This window comes from Lampetra planeri, unplaced genomic scaffold, assembly GCF_965212315.1.
Source record: "Lampetra planeri unplaced genomic scaffold, kcLamPlan1.2.h2 scaffold_590, whole genome shotgun sequence".
Classification (NCBI taxonomy): Eukaryota; Metazoa; Chordata; class Hyperoartia; order Petromyzontiformes; family Petromyzontidae; genus Lampetra; species Lampetra planeri.
The window spans coordinates 9,343-31,627 of NW_027615413.1; the positions used below are offsets into that span (position 1 = coordinate 9,343).

Genomic DNA, 22,285 nt, shown 5'->3' on the forward strand with positions numbered 1-22,285 from the left:
GTAGAGATGTTCGAGTATGTTTCATTCTATTAGAGAAACATAAAACCTGCCACTCTGCTGTTGTGGTACACTTGACCTCCCCCTTTGCTCGTCCCTCTCAGCAGCGGCATCAATAGAGGCTGAACCAATTTATTAGAAGGCTCGGAAAGTCAATTATGATAAGAGTTCCCTTTGGGGGGCTGGAAACCTCAGCAAAGATACTTTTCTTTGCGCTTCCTCTGCATATATTTCTATAGGTTTTCCTTTTGACCTCATTTAGATGTGCAAATCGCTGCAGAGAAAAGGAGGTGATGAGAAGGGAGCGGCTTCCTGCGAGGAGATGACGGAGTCTGTGCCATGAGACCATCCGTGGGAATCTCTTGTTTTTTTCTGCATGCGGCAGCTGAGTATCACGGGCTCATTATGAAATGTTTACTCTCAGACACTCGTGCAGCACTGCAGCACTTGCTATTCCCACTCTCCTCCCCTCTTCTTCTCTCTTTTGCCCCATATCCCGCTATAGGGAAGCAATGTCATGCTTCATTCACTGAGATGCTTCTCCAGTCCTATTAAGTTCCCCTTTCTTTCTCATTTTTTCCGCTGTGCCTGGAGAAGCCTGGTTAGTTTCAATTTGTGAGGCTGTTATCGAAGAATACGCGCTTTTAGGAATCTGCTTTAAATTGAGTGAGGTTCAGTGAAATAGAATTTAACACAGAATTCTCTTCGAATTCTGCACAGATTCCATAGCCTCTGCTTCTTTCTTCTAAACGTGTATGTTGTCACTTCAGGGCTCTGGAGCCTTTCCAGTCGTCGTCCTCCTCTGACCGTCTAAAAGCTCCTTCACTTGATCTCAGCAGCCACCACCGGCAGAGCTCAGCTGACCTGTGGCTGGAAATTAAGAAGCTGAGGCTCATTGAACAGCCCGGTTGATAGAGGCAGAGGATAATAAATCCATGAGAAAGAGAGAGGGAGGTTAAGAGGCAGCAGGAGGATGGGTGTGGGGGGGGGTTGGATGGATGTGGTAGTCTATGCAGCCTCAGGGGTACTCTGGATCCCTTTAATAGCATCACTATTTTCACCCTCCTCTTCAACAGCTTGTCTCTTCATTGAGCTGAGGCTTCAGCAGCACGCTCACTAAAACACTCTGGCGTGCACTTTGAGGACTGGAGGACTTTGTTTTTATAATTAGGCTGATTAGACTCATTCAGGTAAATACGAGACAGCTCTGTGGTCACAAAAATAAAAGGAAAGGTGCCAGTGTGAGTCTCATAACAGCTCCGTTATCTTCCTGCTTATGCTGAGGTCTGCAATTAAGATATTGGTAATGCCTGAGAAGACGTTCATGTCTGCAAACCGAAGCATTTACCTTGAAAACGACAGCGCACAGATGCTCCTCACGTCTTTCATGTGTCACACACACGTGTCAGGAGAGGGAGCGCATTAAAAAGACGCGTATTGCAGAGCAACGCTTCAGTCTGATGGCAAATGAGACAAAGAGAAGGAGCGTAAGGTCACTTCTGTTCAGTTTGATAACAGAAATCGAGCAGATTTGCTGGCTTCAACTGGAAGTTGAAACCCTGCTGGAACGCTAATTAAATCTGATTCCTGCTTGTTTATCACCATCTGTTGTTGTCGAACCTTATGTCACGTTTCCTGCATCTTTCTCTCGTTTCTTCTCATCCGCAGGATTCTACGGACGCAGTCCCTTGAATGGTATTACAACAACGTGAAGAGTCGCTTCAAGAGGTTCGGCAGCGCCAAGGTTTTGAAGACTCTGTACAGGAAGCACATCATCGAGAGAGGAGCCCTCTCAGATCTCCCAGGTAGCTTCATCCTTTCCTTATGTACTTTTTCTCCGCTTGGGCCAAAGACGTGATTTAAAACACGTCCGTCCATTCCTTGGGTGGCTCCGGCTGCTTTCCATCCCCAGTGAGTTGTTCCCATGCAGGACAACGACAGGGCTGCTTTTATTCATTCCTCCTCTCTCCCGGACAACGTTGTTTTGACCCGGCTGCAACATGATCGGTCTGCTCCTGTGGGTGATGATGGCGCATTATTTCAAACCCCAGTACGCAGGATTAAATGCCTGGCTGGAGTGAGCACAGCGAGGGTAAATCAGGGCAGACCTGAGGCGAAACTGGATGAGGTTGGGGGAATGTTGGGAGAAAGCAGCGGAGGGTTTGTTTTTGGCCACGATTTCAGAAGTGATGTGGACAAAACAGGCAGAAATAACGGGATATTGCATGCAGCCCACACAGCTGTTATTACTGCATTGTTATTACATGTCTTTTCATCAGACAACACGTCTCACCAACCTGACATCTTGATGTTGGGCGGGAAGACCTCAGATTACCCGTGTAGTTGAGGACGTTCTTGTGCAGCATGCCATCTGTAAAAAGATAAAAGAAAAATATTCACTGACTGCAGGTAGAATTTCACTCTAAACTTACGTATTTTACAATCTGCGTTTTGGGCTTCTGCAAAAAGACCCAATTATCTCCCTCTAAAATTCCAATTTCTTGATTCCCTCCCTTCTTGTGCCTCCTCCTCCTCTGCCCCATTTCCATTCCGTCTTTACAGCACTTTCCTCCACAATTTCCTGGACTATTCTCCTCTATTACATCATCGGCGGACGAGGAAGGATTATTGCTGCTGTCCCAGGTCACATGAGCCCACCAGATTATACAGCCTCCAGTTCTCAAATATTTGCATCGCTGCTCCGACTAACTGGCCGGCTGAGATCCAACTGGCCATGTGATTACCGATTTTACTGCCATTTGTGTGCTTGTAGAGGCCCTTTATGCTACTTTGAGTATCTGGGAAATGTCCGTCAGATGTTGTTGGTTGTCATAGGAGAGCACCAGATTTATTGGCGAGCAATAATGTGTTTAAATTCAGTGTTTTTCCTGCAGTGAAACACACACAAACCCTTCAGAATCAAGGCCGTGTACGTCATGGCTGGTTAGAATGGATTATCTTCCTGGAGAACTGACAAAAATGAATTTTTCCGGCCAATAAGGCAACACGCAGCATGTTTTGACAACAGGAACGGATTATCATCAAGATTTCAGACTTCTGAAGACTTCTGAACACCGTCAGGTTTTACATCTGCATGTTAATTAACATTGTAAAAGAATTAATTAGATAAGCTGTTGCTCGTTAACAATCGGATGTTGCAGCATCTTCTACTTTGCTTTGAGAGAAAGAGCTTTTCTTCCGTAGCCCTCAAACCACGAGTCTCTGCTTGTCATGCAAATCAGAGAACCGCCACCGGAGAGTAAAACATTCCCATGAACCATCCGTGCCTGAGATACACACTGCCTCGATATGCAATGCTGCTGAAATCAATTGGAAGCCAGGGTGAAATGTGACAGACGGAGTGACATCGATCACATCCCCAGAAAGAATGCGTGACCATCACAAACCCTCAGAGAGGTGAGAGTGAGCTGTTTGTTGAACGTCCAGAGGAGATGTCAAGGTCTGAACCACTTGGGCCTAAAATCAGGTAACCCGTGGGGACGACAGATCTGCAATCAGATCATCGTTTGGAATCGGATGTTTACATTGTTTTAGGAGCTGCTGTCTGTGAAACTATTTACAGAAAAAAATGCCAGACGGAAGAAAAATCAGAAACCTATCAATATTTCACTTTTCACTTGAGCAGGGCCGTTTTTTTTCCCCGACCTGATCAAAGTGTCTCATTAAGTGGTTCAGCAGATGCCGAGCGTGTTCCTGTTAGAGTAATTAATGTCTTTGACATCAGCGGAGTGTGAAATGAAACAGATATATGAGCGCGGCAGTTGTTTACTCACATTGATCCGAACGCTGTCGGGTCAAGTCAGCGTGGCGCTAGGGTCTGCACCACCGCACGCCAGAGGTAGTTCATGTGACAGAACACAGCCGGGTCACGTCCTTGTCGAAGGAAACACGAGATGAATATGTGCTGTATCAGCTGATATCAGCACTTGGAAGGATCAGTGTCTCCTCATTAAACGTCAGGCAGCCAGAGGTGTGAGGCCTAAAGACAGGAAACGGACCGATGTTGTGTGTTTGCACATTTTGAACAACCGATGCAGGATTGTATTCCAGAGCCAGACAAGCTGTTTACCACTATATCCTAGTAGTTTAATACACAGACATGAGAGTGATTCTATCATCTCACCGTCGGCAGGAAAGCGAATGGTATTTTCCATAATTAGCAATTCATTTTAAAGTTTGAGGGTGAGAACCCGGAAGAAAAGTTTACTTCTACGTATTTCCTACACGTTGAAACATTTCTTTCTGATGGGTCGTTTAATACCTCCCTTTTTCTGCACCACTTTGGTCCTTCTCGGTCTGTTTTCATGTTACAGCATCATGTTTGCCATGAAATGCAATGCGATCTGTGTAGGAGGAGATGTCAGAAGCAGGAACGATGACACTAAAACTCTCATTCCAAATGGGGGATTACTGTTGCCCCACTTTTCTCTTGACTTTGCCGTTTGTTGCCGCGTCGCCGGCGCCTTGTCTGTGGGAAGCTTCCCGCCTACCCAGTGAGATAATGGTGACTTTAGGAATGTCAAAAAATATCATCACCTTTGAACATAGTATTTTCTCTGCGGAGTAAATAGAGCCGGAGGAGGAGCAGGGAACCTGGAGTGCCAGCTGCTTGTTTGTTTGGCATCATTACAAAGTCAGCGATAGCATCAAGGAATGCAGTGATGCAGTTTATAACCTGGTGATAGGATTCATTGAGGTCTTTTTCAGCCACAGAAAAACAGTATTTCTTTCTATCTTTCTTCCTTCATGGAAACTAAATCTGTAAGACAAAGCTCTGTTGTCGGCAGTTCCTCCTGAATTGCTGTTTTTATGTTCTGTATGTGCGTCTCTGTGTGGATAGGATTTCACTTTGCGAGCACACACATCTTCACCACTGCTGAACCCAGCTGCCCTGTAAGTCTCAGTATTGTTGTGTAAATCAGTGTTCCTCTGACTGAATTTGTGTTCTGAAATAATTCTCCTCAGCTCCTGTTTAATTCAAGTAGTTCCAAATGTTTTCCAACAAGGTCAGACAATCCATCTCCGATTCATTTCAGTTTTCCAGTTTTTTCTGAGGTATGTTGGAGCGTGAGGTGGACACGTTCATCGTGCCGCATTAGCTGTTATTGTCTGATGAAAATAATGTGAGCAGCCATGTTGAGGAACTTCCAGCTGAGTGTCAGTCCCAAGGCGAAAATTGAAAATGATGAATTCATGTAAACAATGGCGTGTTTACTCAAAACATGGAGGTGGATTAGCTCCCGTTGTTACTATGGACACCAAGGCGTTCTCAGGGCAGATGAGGTGTTCAACCCCTCCATCATGTTCTGTGTCAGTGTGGTCTCTTATGGACTGAATGTGCCAGAAACACCTCTGAAGGGTGACGCCCGAGGGGCATCGTGGTTCTCAAACCAACTCCGCTGGCCTCTTATCGCGGAGGAGCAGAGGCTCTACTCCGAGCTCACTCATTCTGAAAATCATCTCCGCATGGTACTTCAGCACAGCTGACTTGTACACTTGGGACACGTGGTCGCGAAGGACTGAATGGGATTAAGAGGGGTTTGGGGAGGCAGAGAAAAGTTGCTATTCCTTCTAATTGATACACAAGTGGTATTAAAGAAGACCAAATCAGGTAAACCTGTGTGTATCTCTTAAAAAAAACCATGATGCTGTAAATCTGCATTTTACTATAAATCATGTCTGTGTTGTCAGATATATGTAAACTAAGATAAGATAAGATTAGCCCTTATTGTCCCCCAGTTGGGAAATTGGCAAATTTACAGCAGCAAAGTCAAAAATTACAGTTGGAGATAAATTTTAAACAATTTTAACAAAATTGGAATCGGATTCGAATTGTAAACTGAATTGAAACTTAGATCATTGTGGAAGTGTCTGAACCTTCGCGAGTGTGTGCGATGTGGGCCAGATGTGGTTGATCTGCTGAGTCCAACAGTAGCCCTGGTGCTTCTTTCTGACCCCAACATGAAAACAGAGGCAGAAAGGATTTCTGAAAGCAAAAACACAACTTCATGATTCACCTTGGCTTTCAAGACATTTGTTCTCTTTTCAGATTTCCTGCAGCACCTTGGACAGATAACCCTCAAGCACTCCCCAGCACATTGTCACTATTTAGATCATGTGTGTTGTCTTTGTTCTTCTGGCTGAAAGCTTAGTGAGTCACAGCTCTGTGTAGTGTCCGTAGGGATCGGAGGGCTGAATGTTCAACAGAAGCCCCAGAGCCACGGCGGCCGAAAGGCAAACAGCTTTCAGGCCCTTTCTGGTGTCAGGAGTGAAATCCACTTTGGTTGGGGCTACTTGCCTGCATTCACGGACATTTACAGGAGGAGAGGGTCTATAGCGTTTATCCTCCTCTTCTTTCGGCCGATGAAGTATAATCAGAAAACCACAGACTTATAAAGGAGCATGTTTCTCTGTACATAGGCAGATATATTCAAGTGTCAGTACCATAATGCTGAACACAGATAGATGTTAAATAACATTTTTTGTTTGCAGCAAGCAAGTGGACTGATGCAGGTCCAGAGGAAACCCAGGAGTTCTTTGGAGGAAGGAGGAGGAAAACATTAAGACGTGTTGCTATGAGTGCGTCGTTCTTATGGACTGAGATTGAAATCATAGCAGTCGTTAAAAACTGCTGCTTTGTCTCCACCCTCCACTGCTCCATCCACTTTGTGTTACGTAACCGATTGGACGCACATTGGCAGCATTTCAACAGAAGATGAGTAAAACTCTTAAATAAAAGAGATGGATTAACCGACCGCTGGTTTGTTTGCTGTGCTCTACCTTCCCAGCCTGTGATGTAAGCAGACATCCTGTCCTGTTCAGCCCTCATTCTGAAGACGTTGTTAATGAGTGTCTGTGTGTGTGTGTGTGTGTGTGTGTGTGTGTGTACAGTTATGTGCATGCGGGTGTGTATGTGTGTCTGCTGCCAGATGCTGCATTGTAAATGAAAGTAAGCAGTCTGGACTTTCCTTCCGACTTCCTTCTACTCCTCCTCCTCCTCCTCCTCCTCCTCCTCCTCCTGCTGCTGCTGCTGCTGGCACTTCAGGAACATTAACTTTAAGTGGAGCTTTACTGGCTCATGTATTTATCCACACTCACGTTTCCCCACCTTCTCTCTGTCCCTTTTCATATTCTCACTGTTTGTTTTAGTTAAACAGACAGCCACACTGTGAACTTTGAATTTTGCAAAAATGTAAAACACTTTCCAGCTTATTAAAAACTATCTGGAATGAGTTCATTTGTTTAGATGTATGAGGTCACTTAGTTTTCCACCTGAACTGCTGTCATGTCTGACCTTACTGTACATTCGTGCACATTTCCTCACTGGTAGTTAAGTAAGAGTAAAACAGACAGAGGTTGGAGTAATCTACAGTATGTTCTAACACTCATCCATGGTCACATGTACGGTATGGAGCAGGTACCACTGTCGTTCCCGCAGCTATAGTATTATTCTGCTGTGTCCAACGTCTATATTCTCCATTCTATAGCAGGAAATGCTCAGGTGTAGTTGGTGGAGGAACCATGCCCTCATACACAGCCAGAAGAATAAATCTTCTACACTCAGACGTCAATAAAAAATATGCACAGCTGCAGGAATGAATGTTTTAATCAATACCAATGTTACAGTAACATTTCAGTTTCAGTATTCAGTGGCAGAATGCGTCGAACACAACTATGCAACAGAGTTCCAATCTTACATCTTGTCCTTTCTTTACGTTCTTCCACGTAAACACTCACAATGCTGCCCATGAAACCACACACACACTTGCATGCTCACTCACACCTTTGGAAAATGCAGACCAGCGCTGTCACCCGTATGGTTACCATGGTGATATTGAACGATTTTCTCCTCCACTGCCTCGAGCAGTAGAGTGGCCAGCAGTGAGGGACGCAGGTACGACTGTGTCGGCTGGGTGAACTGATGCAGCACGTGTTCTGTTTCCTTCACATCTGTAAAGACGCATAGATTAGTCAAAGAAAGCCTTTTTTTTTGGGGGGGGGCGGGGACCAGTGGCGTGTCCCAACCCAGACAAAACAAATAATTCCCCTTTTATAAAAGAAAACAACACACATTATCTAAACCCCAGTCACACAAGTATACTATATACGTATGCTGCATAATTTACTGTCTGCACATAAATACAGTGAGCATTTTTCTGTGTATGTCAGTGTGTGTGTGTGTGTGTGTGTGTGTGTGTGTGTGTGTGTGTGTGTGTGTGTGTGTGTGTTTGTGTGTGCGTGCGTGCGTGCACATGCTCCACTGGCCTGTGTGTGATTCACCGTCAGGTAGTCGTCTCTTTCTGACTATACATTGTTCCCGACGGCTGCAGGTAATCTTCCCACACATTGTCCATTTCAAAATGCCAGAGAAAATAATTCAGGTGTAACCAAGCGAGAACTTTGCAGCTCTGTTGAATGCAGTTTCAGTCAGTGAGGAACAAGGTTGTGAGTGACGGATGGATGTTTAAGTATGTAACGGTTTGGAGACTTGCGGTACTGGACGCGATACTGTACGACTGCTAGCATGGAACAAAATCCACAGTCTGCAAAGTGAAGGAACGTAGGAGTTCAGAGTGTGTGTGTTGGCTGGCTAATGATTAAATAAACTGAATTCAATTAAACTGCTAGTATACTGCTGTTATGGATATTCTGCTCAAAGACACAATGTCAGTTCTCATGGACGTGTAATGACAGAGTGCAGAGGAGTGATGGTTGTTTTCTTGGCTGTGCGTCACTTGGCTTTGGTAGAGACTGGTAAATGTCTCTGGCTCTCAGAAGGTCAACTCGCACCAAACCACCGACGGCAGTGTGCATCCAGTCAGAAACTGTCCAGCAGGCGCAGCAACAGGACACTGCTGATTAGATGAACGGCTGCGGCGAGGAGATGAGCCAAGGATGCGAGTCATGGAGTTCTGTTTTAGCTTGTGTTTCGTCTGCAGCAGGAGTCAAAGCCTTGGAGTCCAGCCGAACTCAAGGGTAGCAGCTTGGGTTTGGGCTCCAGCTGTGGATCAAAATGAGCGTAAATGACGAGCAGAGGTGGAATTGGAGAGGGGTGTTGCTCTGTTTTCTCTGGATATGATTTTGAGGAGTGAGATGAAAATGTATCTGGAGGTTTTTCGCTCAAACGGCGTATGTTTTCATCTTCTAATGGTATAACATTCTACCTTAGTGTTGTGCCAGATTCCTCGGCTGTGCTTGGCTGATGGTTTGTCCTCGCATCAAGCTGCATGTTCACAAGCTTCATTTGTAAGTGTGGACTGAAGAAAGGGCCACAATCGATGGAACCCACAGGAGAGATCTAATATGAATTAATGGATCATTGAGGAAATATGTGGTTTTGCAGGAGGAGCTGCTGCTGCTGCCGCTGCTTGTTTTGCTTTTCTTACCTTAAATCACTCACAAGTCTCTCCCGCTGCTGCTGAAACAGATCCGTCAATGAATTCACATCTCCATTTAGGTCAAATAAATACTTTACTACAAGGGACGGTTTGTGGAGTTTGACGGAGGGAAGTGTTTACGTAGATGCAGCAGCACCAGGCCTTAGGAGACGTGGCCTGAAATGTGCAAGAAAAAAGAGCACGTGAGAGAAAAGGTGCGTGAGTGACAGTGTGACATGTTCTCGAGGGCAAAGCGAATGATCAGATGAGTTGTCATTTGTTGTTGACTGTCTTTTTGTATCTTTCACTGTGCAATCATGAGAGAAGAAGAAACAATACAATTGACAAGATGACAAATAGGAGTTGGGGATCCAGCTGACAGGAGTACAAGAGGGGGGTTTTAGTGGCTTTGTGTGCAGTGTAACCTACTTATCATGTGGCACCAGCGCAAAGGGAAGTACGCTGCATTATAGATTGGTAATAGGTGTTTGCCTTTCTGTCTGTGGTGAGATTGAAGGCATTTATTTAAGTCTCAATCTCGCCTTTCTTTCAGAGAGCAGCGTTCATGAGGGAAGCAACGACAACGATGGCAGCGTCTGTGGCAGTGATTCCGCCTTCTACAAACAGAGTGAAGGTGAGAGATGCTGTGAGGATCGAGCGGCATTGTGAAGCCACAGATTACAGACGCAGTTCCCATTCCACATTAGCTTTCACGCTCAAGGTTTAGTCCTTTCACTGACTGTATTGATTGCTTTGATGTTTATCGCTCGTTTGGAGTTTTGCAAAAGCGCTGTGAATTCTTACTTTTCAGCAGTAAGAATGACAGTTCTACGCATATGAATATGAGGTGGCTTCTCACACAAATAATCATAATAATTTAACTTAATTTAGTTTATGCACAAATTTCATGTAAGTAGACGCCAAAGAACATTAAAGCACTTTCTCTGGAGAAGAGGCTTCCTGCAGGATGAAGAGCCGTAGGAACAGCTGATTTAGTCTCAATCCTGAGCCTTGATTAAAATGAGGGCCCTCACATGTAACAGAAAAGTAAGAGTGGAAAGAAAGTAAAGTTGTTGTTTTTCCGAGCACCTTGGTTGTGCAGCATCCGTGACAGCCGCTGGATTTCAGCAGCGTCTCTGAAGGGAAGCAGACGACTTCTAACCAGCTGTGGTTAAAGTAGAGACATGTGGTGAATTAAAGTACAGACATTACACAGATGTGCTTGTGCCACTTTAGACTCCATTAAATGATATTTGGATACAGCAGATGTGACAAGAGGGATTCAGGTCGGAAACCACCTTCCAGCACGATAAACATCAAATCAAGTGTGTGTTTTCATGTGGTGCTATGGCTGCACCGTACCTCCAGAATCATCAGTCAAAGCTGCAATCATTGCACATCGGTTGTCTGCTCTTGCGTATGATATCAGGGCACAGTATGGCAGAGACGCTCACAGTCGCCTTGCGTGTCGCTGAGGAAGCTATAGAGGAAGCCATCGCCAAGGCCGAGGAGTTCAGCGACAGCTTGGTGAGACGTCCTTCTTCTCAGCCTCTTCGGTTCCCCTCTGTCCGCTATGCTTTCTCACGGCTCCATTTTTCTTTTGCCCCTCTGTCATCTTCTCTCAGGAGAAGCAGAATGAGGCTCGGTATCTGCGGGACCACAAAGAAGAGCTCATAGAGGAACTTGCCACAACCATTGTACAAAAAGTATGTTGAGTACGTTAGCTCATTTCATTTGTCACCTGTGTATCAGCATCACGTACTGACCCCTACCGAAGCCTGGATCGGACCACTCAACTTCGTGTGGAGACAAAGAGGGATGCTGCTGCCACATTCTTACCTCAAGTTCTCTGTGAAGGACAGACTCCATATTGCCCTCGTCATGACACCCAGTTGAGTCTCTCAGTCGGTTGTGAGTGACGCTCAGAAGGCGTCAACGTTTAAACACACCGGTCTGATCCAGGCTGAATATCAGCCTTGATTCCATCTTGACCATGTGGAAAAAGACCAAAAAAGAGCTTCTTTACTTTCAGCAGCTGTGAAAGTGATGGCTACAGTAGTTGGAGGCCATTTGAAGGACGGAAAGCCTCTGAAAATAACAGTGTCAGAATGTGTGAACCAGTTCATTTAAATTCATTAGATAACTCTTTCGTTTGAATTCTGCCTTGTATTTGCATGAACACATAGAGGTTTGATTGCCTTTGTTTTAATTTAAATCAGTTTGCCCGCTCAACAGTGGAATTCAATAATAAAATATAAATGAATTATTGGTTTTGTATCGCAACTTCTTTTCTAACTGGAGTGAAAAAATATCCATTTGAATTCAATTCCTAGTTTCTAATTTGCATATATTAGCAGAATAATTCATGCTGACATTATCTTTGGCCTCACCTGTGTGCAGATCATCCAGAGAAGGAAGCGTTCAGAAATGCAGGCTGAGTATGACTTTGTCTGGCCTCAGCCTCAGACCCTGATCGAGCCCAGTGAACTGCCCTCCCCTTCACGGCCCCAGGGTTCTTTACAGGGACCACCGGACCCCCTGAAGTCGTCCTACTCCATCTGGGTCAGTCTGCTCCACCACCCGAAACATGACACCCAGCACCAACTGCTTACAGTGACGTTTAAAACAGAACAATGGACATTTATGGGAACCACTTCTCTGGACTCGCGGATATAAAAAAGAAGTGGTGTTGCTTCGGTCAGTAGTCGAGATTTCATATCTCTGTTAGAGGATTTTACTGAACAGCACATCACATCACATCACTGCTGACAGTCCTGGGTGTAAACTGTAGACCGGAGAGGATGAAATCTTCTCTTGTGTTTTAAGTATTTCACTGCCTCTTCCTCCTCTGCCTCAGGTCGAGCTGCATTGTCTCAGTGTCCAAAAAAAAAACACATTCCTGTGTTTTGTTTGTGATCTGCTTGAACTTTCCTGTAACACCACGTTAGTCCTTCCAGTGGCAAAAGTCAGGTCAAATGGAGCATTCCGCTCAATATTCTTTCGGCAACAACAAAATCCACACAGGACTTTGTTGTGTAGTGAAAGTTCATGACGTGTACTCATGTGAAACTTTTCCGTTTTGATGGTCTTCCAGATAACATTTCTGATCAGTTCCACTTTCTAACAGTACATCATCCAACCGATGATCCAAGCCGACCCACGTGTGTATGTCTCATAACTATTTTCACTCTTTTGAAGAACTTGATATATTACCCATTTTCAAAGGTTTCCATATAATAGCATCATTTGTCTGAGTGTCTGAGAAGTGCACTCGGTGTACGCTGCACTAACTACAAATACATTAAAAAAAAATCCCAAGGAGTTACATCTTCTCACAAATCAGAAATACACACACAGACTTGGCAGTGGTTCACACTACCTGTCAGTGGGGACTCACAGAGATTTGTCATCGTCCCACGTGCGAGCGAGGCATCAAAGCTGTGCTCCCCGGGCATCCGTTCTGTTTCCAGCTGTTTCACTCTACCAAGATCAAAGTCCTGTGAAATACGCCAGGATGCTCCACGACAGCTCAGCTCGCCGTGGGACGGGCTGTGTTTATCAGCTCTCTGCAAACACACTCAATTAGACACAATGCATGCAAATACCCCTCTCCTCATTCAGCCCGGCCTCAACGCTGATCCTCAGTGTGATCGTACTGTTGCGTCCTTCAGATATCACACAGGAAGTATGTTTGAGCTTCCACCCACAGCTAAGAAATAACTTAATCTGTCGTCTGGCAGTCGACCTACGCCGCAAACCTGACATTATCTGGATTTAATAACGTATGCGCAGATGAGGTGGCCTAAGGTGTTGAAACAATTGAGAAAATCGTACAGGAAAAACTCACCATCATTACCTTCTACGCTCTTAAATAATAAGCACACATCTTTATTTTCCCTACACAGACACAGCCCGTCCTAGATGCCTTGTTAAGTATTAAGCTGTGTGTTAGCGCCACCTGCTGATGGCACTTTTCAAATGCAGACACTTGCTGTGACTTGAGACTAAGCAGATAGTCCAACTGGTTTGTGTCCCATGCTGGTTTTACAGAATGCAGACGTGAGCCGCCTCTGTCCCAGCAGCAGTTTGTCACTGTGAAGATTTCATGTCTGCATTCTCCTCTGTCGTGAAATCAGTGTTTTGTTGCTCACAGTCGTGTGTCTCTCTACTTGTATGTCAATGTGTGCTCTTGCAGCGCTCACGGTCAGCCTTCTCCCTCACCAGTGACGACTCACCGGACAAGCAGCCGGAGGACGTGGGTGCCGGGGCGGGCGGAGGCTTGCAGGAGCACGCCTCTCTGAAGAGGGAAGCCAAGGCCACGTCTCTGCCCAGCTGGAAGAGTGTCGATCGCCTGGACAACTCCAGTAACTATATTTGACAGTGTACCCATCATCTGGTACAGTCGATATAATTGGATAAATCTTGTCTTGACAGCCTCTTACTCTGAGGTAAAGTAGGAAAACTTGTCACAAACTTGTCACAGAATGAACTTTTCCTTTCACCTTAAAGCACATTGTGAAACATACCTTCATTTGTCCTGTTTCCATTCTTCCTTAGTTTCACCAATTCCCTGGATTCCAGTGGGATCATGTGTTATTTGGTCCCATAAAACCTCAACGATTTATTCAATAGTATTTCAACCCAGCTACATAATGCTGTTTGAAATCATTTCAAATCACAGCAAAGACATAAATGTAACTTTCTGATTCCTGGAAAGAAGGGAAAAAAAACTGTAGTGTAACACTGTAAAATTACTGATGTAATATTTCACTGCTGTTCACTGAGCCTTCCCCTCCAATGGTGCTTCCCTCCCACTTGAAGATAAAACTGACTGAACTTCCTGTCTGTACTCGTTCATCCAGGTGCGTCCTCAGTCCTCCAGAGTCCAGACGGGAACTGGATCGCTCTGCAGAGCTCTCAACTGTCTCGGCCCAGTCTGCTGACCAAGAGGAAGAGCCTGGTGTTCAGTGTGTTAGAGAAAGAGTCAGGAGTCGTCTCAGCCTACGACGAGATGGGCTCTGACTCTGAGGAGGACGACGAGGGCGGCTGGGGTGCGGCGTTGCAACAGTTCAGGCGCAAAACTGTCCGATGAGACTTACTACACAGACTCGCAGCACGACCCTGAGTGGACGTACACCCAGCACCACCCTATTACCTCGCCATCCTCTGGCCAGTACACCAACACAGAGACTCTCAACTCAGACTCGGAGGCTTCGTCGGCGCTGTCCGCATGTCCGCGGAAACCACCTCACAACCTGATGAGGAAGAGAGGCCCATCAGACACACACCTGCACCTTCACCACCAGCCTCTCTACCACCCAACAGCTTCAACAGAACTTCTCTCCATACCCACTGATCTCAGAAGCACTAGATGTGAACTTCAACCCCAAGGTGATTCCTCACACAAAAACATGCCACACCCTGAGAGGCCACGTTCAGTACGACGGCTTGTACCGGTAAAATGAGTTGTTACAACCTTTTAATATCACGCTCTTCATTAGCGAGCACTGTTCTCATCTGTGTGGCCTCTGAGGGCTCCTGGCGGTGCATTCTGTTCCTCTAATTGACTGTGTGAAAGTAGCATGCCGGCCATATAGCGCAGCAGTAGGTGTCACCAACACCCCGGAGAGCCGAGCAGCGGCAAACCAGCTGCTTTCCTCTAGAGAAGGAGTGAAATCGAAATCTTATAAAACCTACAATGAAATAGTGAATGTATTTTCTCTCAATAATAATAATCATATCATCATATCAGTAGAAGTATTTGTACTGTCTTTCACATAAAGGATGATTGATGTTGACAGAGCCAGTTTGACAGTTAAATGTCAGACGTAATAAAGAATCTGAGAGGTAAGAAAGAATGTTTAGCTGCTGTATTTCGGTCGTCTTAGGATTTGTTCCACCTGATTATTTTTATCGATGTGTTCTTCAGTCTTCAGAATCAGATCAGAAGCACTTAATTTAACCCAGAGGGAAATTCCTTTGTTCCAGCAGCTTCAGTCAAGAAAGAAAAACAATGGAGCAGTTACAAGTGAAAAGTTATAAAATTAAAATATGAATAAACTGAATAAAATATAGGTGTCTACATTAAAATAGAATACAATTTAAAGCAATCTTTTTAATATTTTTATGTAAAATTATACATCTAAAGTTGTCAGACTCGTTCGTGTGTTTCCCTATGTGCAGTCCGGTGAATAAATTAGCATCATACATACATGTTCAAGTGAGGTCCCTTCAACATTCTGAACCAGTTCAGGAAGGTCAATAATACTCTCTCCCATTGTTTCTAGGTGATGGGAGACAGCAGCGAGGCAGAGGAAAGGCAGAGCGACCCAGTGAGAAGATCACGGCGGCGCAGGGAAAAGCAGGAGAGAGTCATCGACAGAGAGCAGGCCTGGAAGCCACAGCCACTCACAGTCCATCTATCCATTAGTACAGGTAATGTCCTGCGAGTGTCAGATGCACTTGAACTTCCCAGCATGTAGATGAAATTGTGTCCTGGGTGCTGTAGAGGGCAGCAGATCCCAAGTTTGTAATTTTGCCTCAAGCTGTAATTCTTGCAATTCTGTAACTCTGACGTGTGAAGTGTCTTTCATGCCCAACAACTAAGGATTACATTTCTTCTTTTATGTGAACCCTTGTGCACTGAAGGAGAGCAGTGGGATACTTCTGAATGAGCTGCTGCAGAGGGGCGTCAGTGAGGAGCACACAGAATCAGACACAGTGGCCACAGCTGCACCGGACTCCTTCAGATCAGATGCCATCCACACCCCGCACCAGAGGTCTTGGAGGCAGTTGGCCGGAACTCAGCAGCCCTGATCACCCTTCAGCCCCTCTGCCTGGCTGCTGGATCCGGCCCCAAGGACCCTCTGGAGGACGAACTGCGCTCCAGACTCAGCAAGCTGGTTCTCTGTGCCAACAGCAAAGATAGCAGCTCCTCAGAAGAGGAGTGGCCTGCAGACAAACACATGGATAAAGAAAATGACAGACAGAAAGAGAAGACCAAACCAAAAGACACCGAACGAGAGAGGCAGCGGGTACAAGGCAGATTCAGAGACAGGGCCCGCAGTAAGGAACGTGAGACAGGAAGTGAAGAAGTGGAGCGAGTGAATGGACAAGAGATGACAAGTGAAAGGCTAACAAAGAGTCCATCGCCGAGTGATGAAGGAAAAGTGAGGGAGAGGATGTTGGAGATAGGAGTAGAGTGTATGGAGGAGATAGTAGGTGAGCAGGAGCAAAGGAGAGCAGACAGGAGACAGGGAAACAGACAGAGTAAGAGACAAAATAACAGAGATTCAGAGAAGGAGGCGGTGCAGCCAGGGGCAGGATGGAGGAGTGGATCCAGTCCGAGCTCCCCTGCTGTTACACCTTCTTCCCAGGGGGGAGCGCTGTCTGACCACCAGGTAAACCTGAACAAACTCCTCACCTTCCACTGTATTTATGTGACGACCTGTCTGTCCCTCATCCTGTGCTCTTCTTCTGTCGCCTCGCTTCCTGTATTCTCCTTTTCTTCGGCTGGCCTATGTTTTTGGTGTGTGTGTGTGTGTGTGTGTGTGTGTGTGTGTGTGTGTGTGTGTGTGTGTCACACATCAGGAGGGACAGAATGATTCGGAGCATCAGCAGAAGCTACAGTTGCTCTCCTCGCTCTTACAGCAGGTGAGATGACGTGAACCAGATAACAATCCTTTCTTGGCTGATACCAACTCCACCTACGGTGTCTGTCTGTAACATCTGTGACATCTGCAGGGAAAAATGACTGAAATATTCAGGGGAACAAACAACTTCATTGATCCTGGACATAATTTACAGGTAAAAGCCCCAAGTTATACTGAAGATGGACACACACGCACACACTCTCATGTACGAGGTGTGTGGGTCGATGCTGGTCATTAGCCAGACCCATTAGAAGAGCTGCAGTGAGTAAGGCTCAATGCGAATGACACATGCTTGTGGGGCCTATTTCGATGGTTTCAAAGCTCCTTTTCAAGCACACAGTTGCTCAGTTCATTCATTCGTTCATTTTCTGACGCTCATTACGGTCACGGGTCACGGGTCACGGGTGTGCTGGAGCCGATCCCAGTTGTCAACGGGTGAAAGGCGGTGTACACCCTGGACAAGTGGCCAGCTCATCGCAGGGCCACATGAAGGACAGACCACCATTCACGCACACACTCACACCTAAGGACAATTCAGAGTGACCAATTAACCTCAGCATGCGTTTGGAGGTGGGAGGAAGCTGGAGTACACAGAGAGAATCCACACAGACACGTGTCGCCTGTTGCTCAGTTCATTAAGGTGAAAGAAAAGAAACATGTGACAGTGATCCGTACTAGTCCTTATTTTGTATTCATAAGCTACATGATACATAAAGATGTTCTTTTTCTTTTGAGTGTAAATGCAGTTTCAGGGAGAAAACAGATGCAGGCTGTTAATACACAATCTAAACCTTTTCAACAACTACTTTTTCTTTTTTTCCATTTCCATTGATCATGTTTGTCTATACTCAGTGCCAGAAATCCATCTGTGTGTGTTTCATCTGCGAGGTGAGGACCTGCCACCTCGCTCAAGCATTCATTTCTCCATCAACCAACCTCGTCAATAGAGATTCCTGTCTCTCATCTTTCACCCAAAACAGCATCTGACCGAAGTGCAGCTCTTCATCCTCGTCCTTTCCCGCCTCCCCTCCCCCTGCTGGCGGCCATAGCTCTGCCTTTCAGACCGTCTGTCTGGCTCAGAGGGATCAATACATCTACTTATCAAAGCTTCAGCCAGTGACCGCTTCATTAGTGAAAGACATCCATCTCTCTTTGCCACGCTTTCCTTTTCTCATTGTGTTTATTCATTTACCTGAAAACAGACACCATCTTTTCTCATCAAACAGCCTCACCCCTGAATTAGTTTTTGCTTTCCAGACGCTGACTGGCAACAAGAAAAGCATCTATGAAAAATGTGTTATGTCTGTTAAGTCTGAAAACTAGATTTTCCATCTATTTTCAAATCGATTACCTATTAATGTAACAACGGGCTAAAGCACCACATGTTGACGGTTGTTTGTCCACATCCTCAGGACCGCATGCATTCATACACAGTAATGTATGAGATTTAGCATGTGGGGGATTTTATTTAGAAACTCACCCCCCTTTTTGTCTCTGAATTTGAATTTTTGTGTAGATTCGCATATTGAGATATTCCCTGTGGGAAAGTTTCTCCAGGAAATGTAACCATAGCAACAAAAACCTTGTAGTTTTCTGCAGATGTGAGGAAAGAGGTGAAACAATGGAAATGTAAATCAAATAGCATGAAATCAACTGAACTTGGATCATGTGTCTCTGGGTAGAACGGTTATCTTCATGACACCCCAACAACATGATTTAAATCTGACCTCAGCTGCACTCCGACCATCTGAACTGATCCTACATCACATATTAACAGACCGATTCCCTCAAGCTTGTAAAACAAAACAGCAAACTCTTTTGTCAGCTTTGTCCTGAAACCCACTTTGTTTCATTTCTTCTTCCTTTTCCTCCTTCACTTCTGCATTTTACCTCGCCTCTTTGTTCTACACCCAATTTGCTCCGCTCATATGGATGTGCACGCACAAAACATTAGGCAGAAGGGAAAGTAGGACAAATATTTGTCACCAGCAGTGTATCATTGCAGTTTCTTTCTACATGATTTTTTAATAAATCATTTTAATTGAAATCTCTTTGCTTTGTTCATTTTGTTTTCCATTATTCTTCATTTCACAGGTCAATGTGCTGTGGAATTACAAATACAATTTTTAGTTGATTCATGTCTTTTCATTTATTTCATATGTTATTTATCTAATTCCACTTTTTCTTGACGACTTCTGTGTGTTTCCATTAAATGAAGCAGAAGTACTCGGCGGCGTCTCTCTGCAGCATCACCACAGAGGTGCTGAAGGTCTTGAATGCTACAGAGGAGCTGATTGGTGAGGCGGTCGGAGAAAACTACACCCCATCTGAGTCTCTGACTTCTCCCACCTCCTCTCTGAGCTCTGAGACTCGCAGGCTGGACCAGAGACTCACTAAGATGGAGGAGAACGTAAGCACCAGTTCCACATCTTCATGACAAATTGAATCCGTCTGAATGTTTTGGTTTTTTTCTGTCCGTGTAGGTGTACCTGGCTGCTGGTGCTGTGTATGGCCTTGAGGGGGCGCTGGGTGACTTAGAGCAGTGTGCCCGTAGTATTAGCAGTACCACTACAGACACCGACCTGGCCTTCCTGGAGGACCAGGTGGCGTCTGCAGCTGCTCAGGTGCAGCAGTCTGAACTGCAGGTGAGTTCAATTCACCGTTGTGTGTGTAGCCCACCATCAAACCACAATACCTCAGAAGACACCATCTGTCTTTAGACTTCAGATTACAACTTGGGATTTACTATTTGAGATATATATGAGTTATAGAGACTGATGACCTGAAAGGATCAGACCACATAAAGAAAACACATCAGAAATGATACAAAGTACTGCCAGTAATAATAATGGCAGTAATAAAGGGCTCCGTGCCTTTGTAGGTCCCTCGGCTGTCTCAGCCTGCAGCAGCATAACAAACAACCGTTTCCCTGAGCCACTTTCAGCTGTTAGCGCTGTCATGAAAGAATATATTTAGTCTGCTCATAGATATGGAGCGGGTTTCCACCCCCCAGACCTGAACTGAAAGCTGGCTTTGCCTCACATTGTTCTTTTAGAGCTTCTTGAAAACATCTGAGTTGGGCAATACAGCACTATGAGCTCTTTGAGGGTCAATTGGGCTCTGTAGGCGAGGAGAAGAATTTGAAATAACACACTTTTCCTGGTCGTGGACGTTTGAATTTTCTTTAATCCATCTCACCCTCTTTCTGCCGCAAGATCTCAAACATTGAGGCCAGGATATCAGCTCTGAAGACAGCTGGGTTGAACGTGGACTGTCTGCAACCGCTTCTCCAAGTACAAGCCAAAGGCGAAGGTAGCTCTCAGCCACTTTCGTAACGGGAACATTTGAGGCATCGCGTCTTAAAACCGTGTCATCCTGTATGGGTTATGTTGGCCTGATACCGAATCTGCTCCTTATTACAGCCTCAAACCCTGGACTCATCTCGCCATCAGAGGAGGAAGCTGCCAGCCCCTCCCCTGAAAGGTACCGCACTACACTGTACCAGTATGAGCTATTGATATTTTTCTTCCTTTCTGTTTTTCTTATATATACATTATTTATATCAACTGCAAACATGTCTCTAAACCCCCCAAACTTAAAAATGTGTATTATCATACGCCTTATATTAAATTAGTTGAACTATAGTACTTTGGAAATGATTTTTCAAGCACTGTTGAATAATAAATCATTTTAATACCAATATTTGTTGTCTGCAGCACCTCTTGTATATGTATTTGTAGATTGAAAGATGCTGCTACAGATATTTGCTCTATGTTACTACTCATCAGTCAAAGTAATATGAATTGAACTCACAAATGATCAACACTCTCATAACCACAAATATATGGTAAAAGCTGCGCTGGCACATATTCACCTCGTGACAGTCAGACGGAGTGTGAGACAGTTTTAGTCACACTTATCACACATTCACACTTTGTCTAAAAAGCTGAGATCGGTTGATGAATGGGTGTGAAAAGCTGAAAAGCTCCATTAGATGTAAAGTATATTAACGGGGGAAAGGCCATACAAGAGAATCAGGCTGTTATAATCCAACAAGAAAGTCTCTTCCTTTTCATGTCAGTGAAAGGTTTTTTTTTTCTGCTGGGTCTCTCTTCAGTGTTCTATTTTACTTACTTGTTTCTCTCACCAGCATTCACACAATAGCATTGATTCAGGGTTGCTTTTCCTAGCACATCATCAAAGACATCCAGGAAGCAGGACAATGGGGCAAAATCATTGACCAAGACACGTAATCAGATCATTGATTCTGGCTCCTTTGCGTCAGACCATCTTTTGGATGAGAAAGAGTCTCCCTGACACATTTGATCAGCATGGTTCATCTGCATCACACGCCTGTTTCTGGACTTAAGTGTTGTCATTTTTGCATTTTAGATAAGTTGGAGCCAGAGCAGCAGGTGCAAGTGTCTCAGCCACAGTGACAGTCAGCAGCACAAGTCTCTTAGGGCCACTTCAGAGCCTAGGGGACCAGGGCCCCTCTCATCCAGTGCCTTGACTTAGCGTCCGCCTCCAACTCCAAACCATGCAGGAGCCAAGACTTGCCCTGTGCAACCCACAATGCACTCTGGTCATAGACACGCATGGTTTCGGCATCAGTGAAACGCCGCACAGATGCCTCACCTCTTTTTTCATGAGACATGACCCTTTTTTTCTTCTTTACGGATTCTTCTCAGCTCTCTCACCACACACATGGACTGGACAGCCTGTCTCTGCCTTAAAATCTGCAAAGACTCCTCATGTCCCTCAACAGTCACTGTACAGTTGTAAAAAAAATCATTTACCTTTTCTGTCTGTTTACAACAGTATTGTGATTTGATGTACAACGCAGAAAAATCAAGTGAAACTTTCTGAGTTTGTAAAAAGCGGAGCTGCAGCTTCTTCTAATCAAATGAAACATCATGAACGTCACACTAAACACCCCTGAAAGCCCCTTTACTGATTTTATGAATGATTGTCAGTTTTCACAGCTATCAGATGGTAATTCCCATTTGGGATGATTGTATCTTAGACACACATTTAAAACTCATGCACTTATTTACACACACTTGTTTAATGTGTGAAGGGTTTATGTTCTAATTTGCTCTCATGAAAAAGCTACATGGCAACATGGCTAGTGAATCTTTTTTTTTGAAAAGCTAAAAAAATAATAGTTATTATTATTGGAGTAGTTAATTCTATTACATTTGATCACACTGCTTTGCCTTCTTGTGTAGAGTCAGA

At 44.9% G+C, this 22,285-nt stretch overlaps 1 protein-coding gene across 1 annotated transcript; it reads left to right on the forward strand.

The window, feature by feature from the left end:
- Positions 1 to 767: 767 nt before the first annotated feature.
- Positions 768 to 21,486, forward strand: LOC144741537 (rab effector MyRIP-like; the record flags this gene model as incomplete). Its single annotated transcript, XM_078624056.1, is given in 20 exon segments — positions 768 to 887; positions 1,666 to 1,802; positions 9,949 to 10,029; positions 10,825 to 10,922; positions 11,021 to 11,101; positions 11,796 to 11,957; positions 13,591 to 13,759; positions 14,258 to 14,472; positions 14,474 to 14,713; positions 14,715 to 14,786; positions 15,683 to 15,751; positions 15,753 to 15,830; positions 16,080 to 16,157; positions 16,160 to 16,412; positions 19,243 to 19,457; positions 19,531 to 19,692; positions 20,263 to 20,316; positions 20,318 to 20,359; positions 20,470 to 20,530; positions 21,440 to 21,486. Coding segments are annotated over 20 exon segments (2,434 nt in total), but the record flags the coding sequence as incomplete, so codon positions are not given.
- Between the last annotated feature and the right edge of the window lie 799 nt (positions 21,487 to 22,285).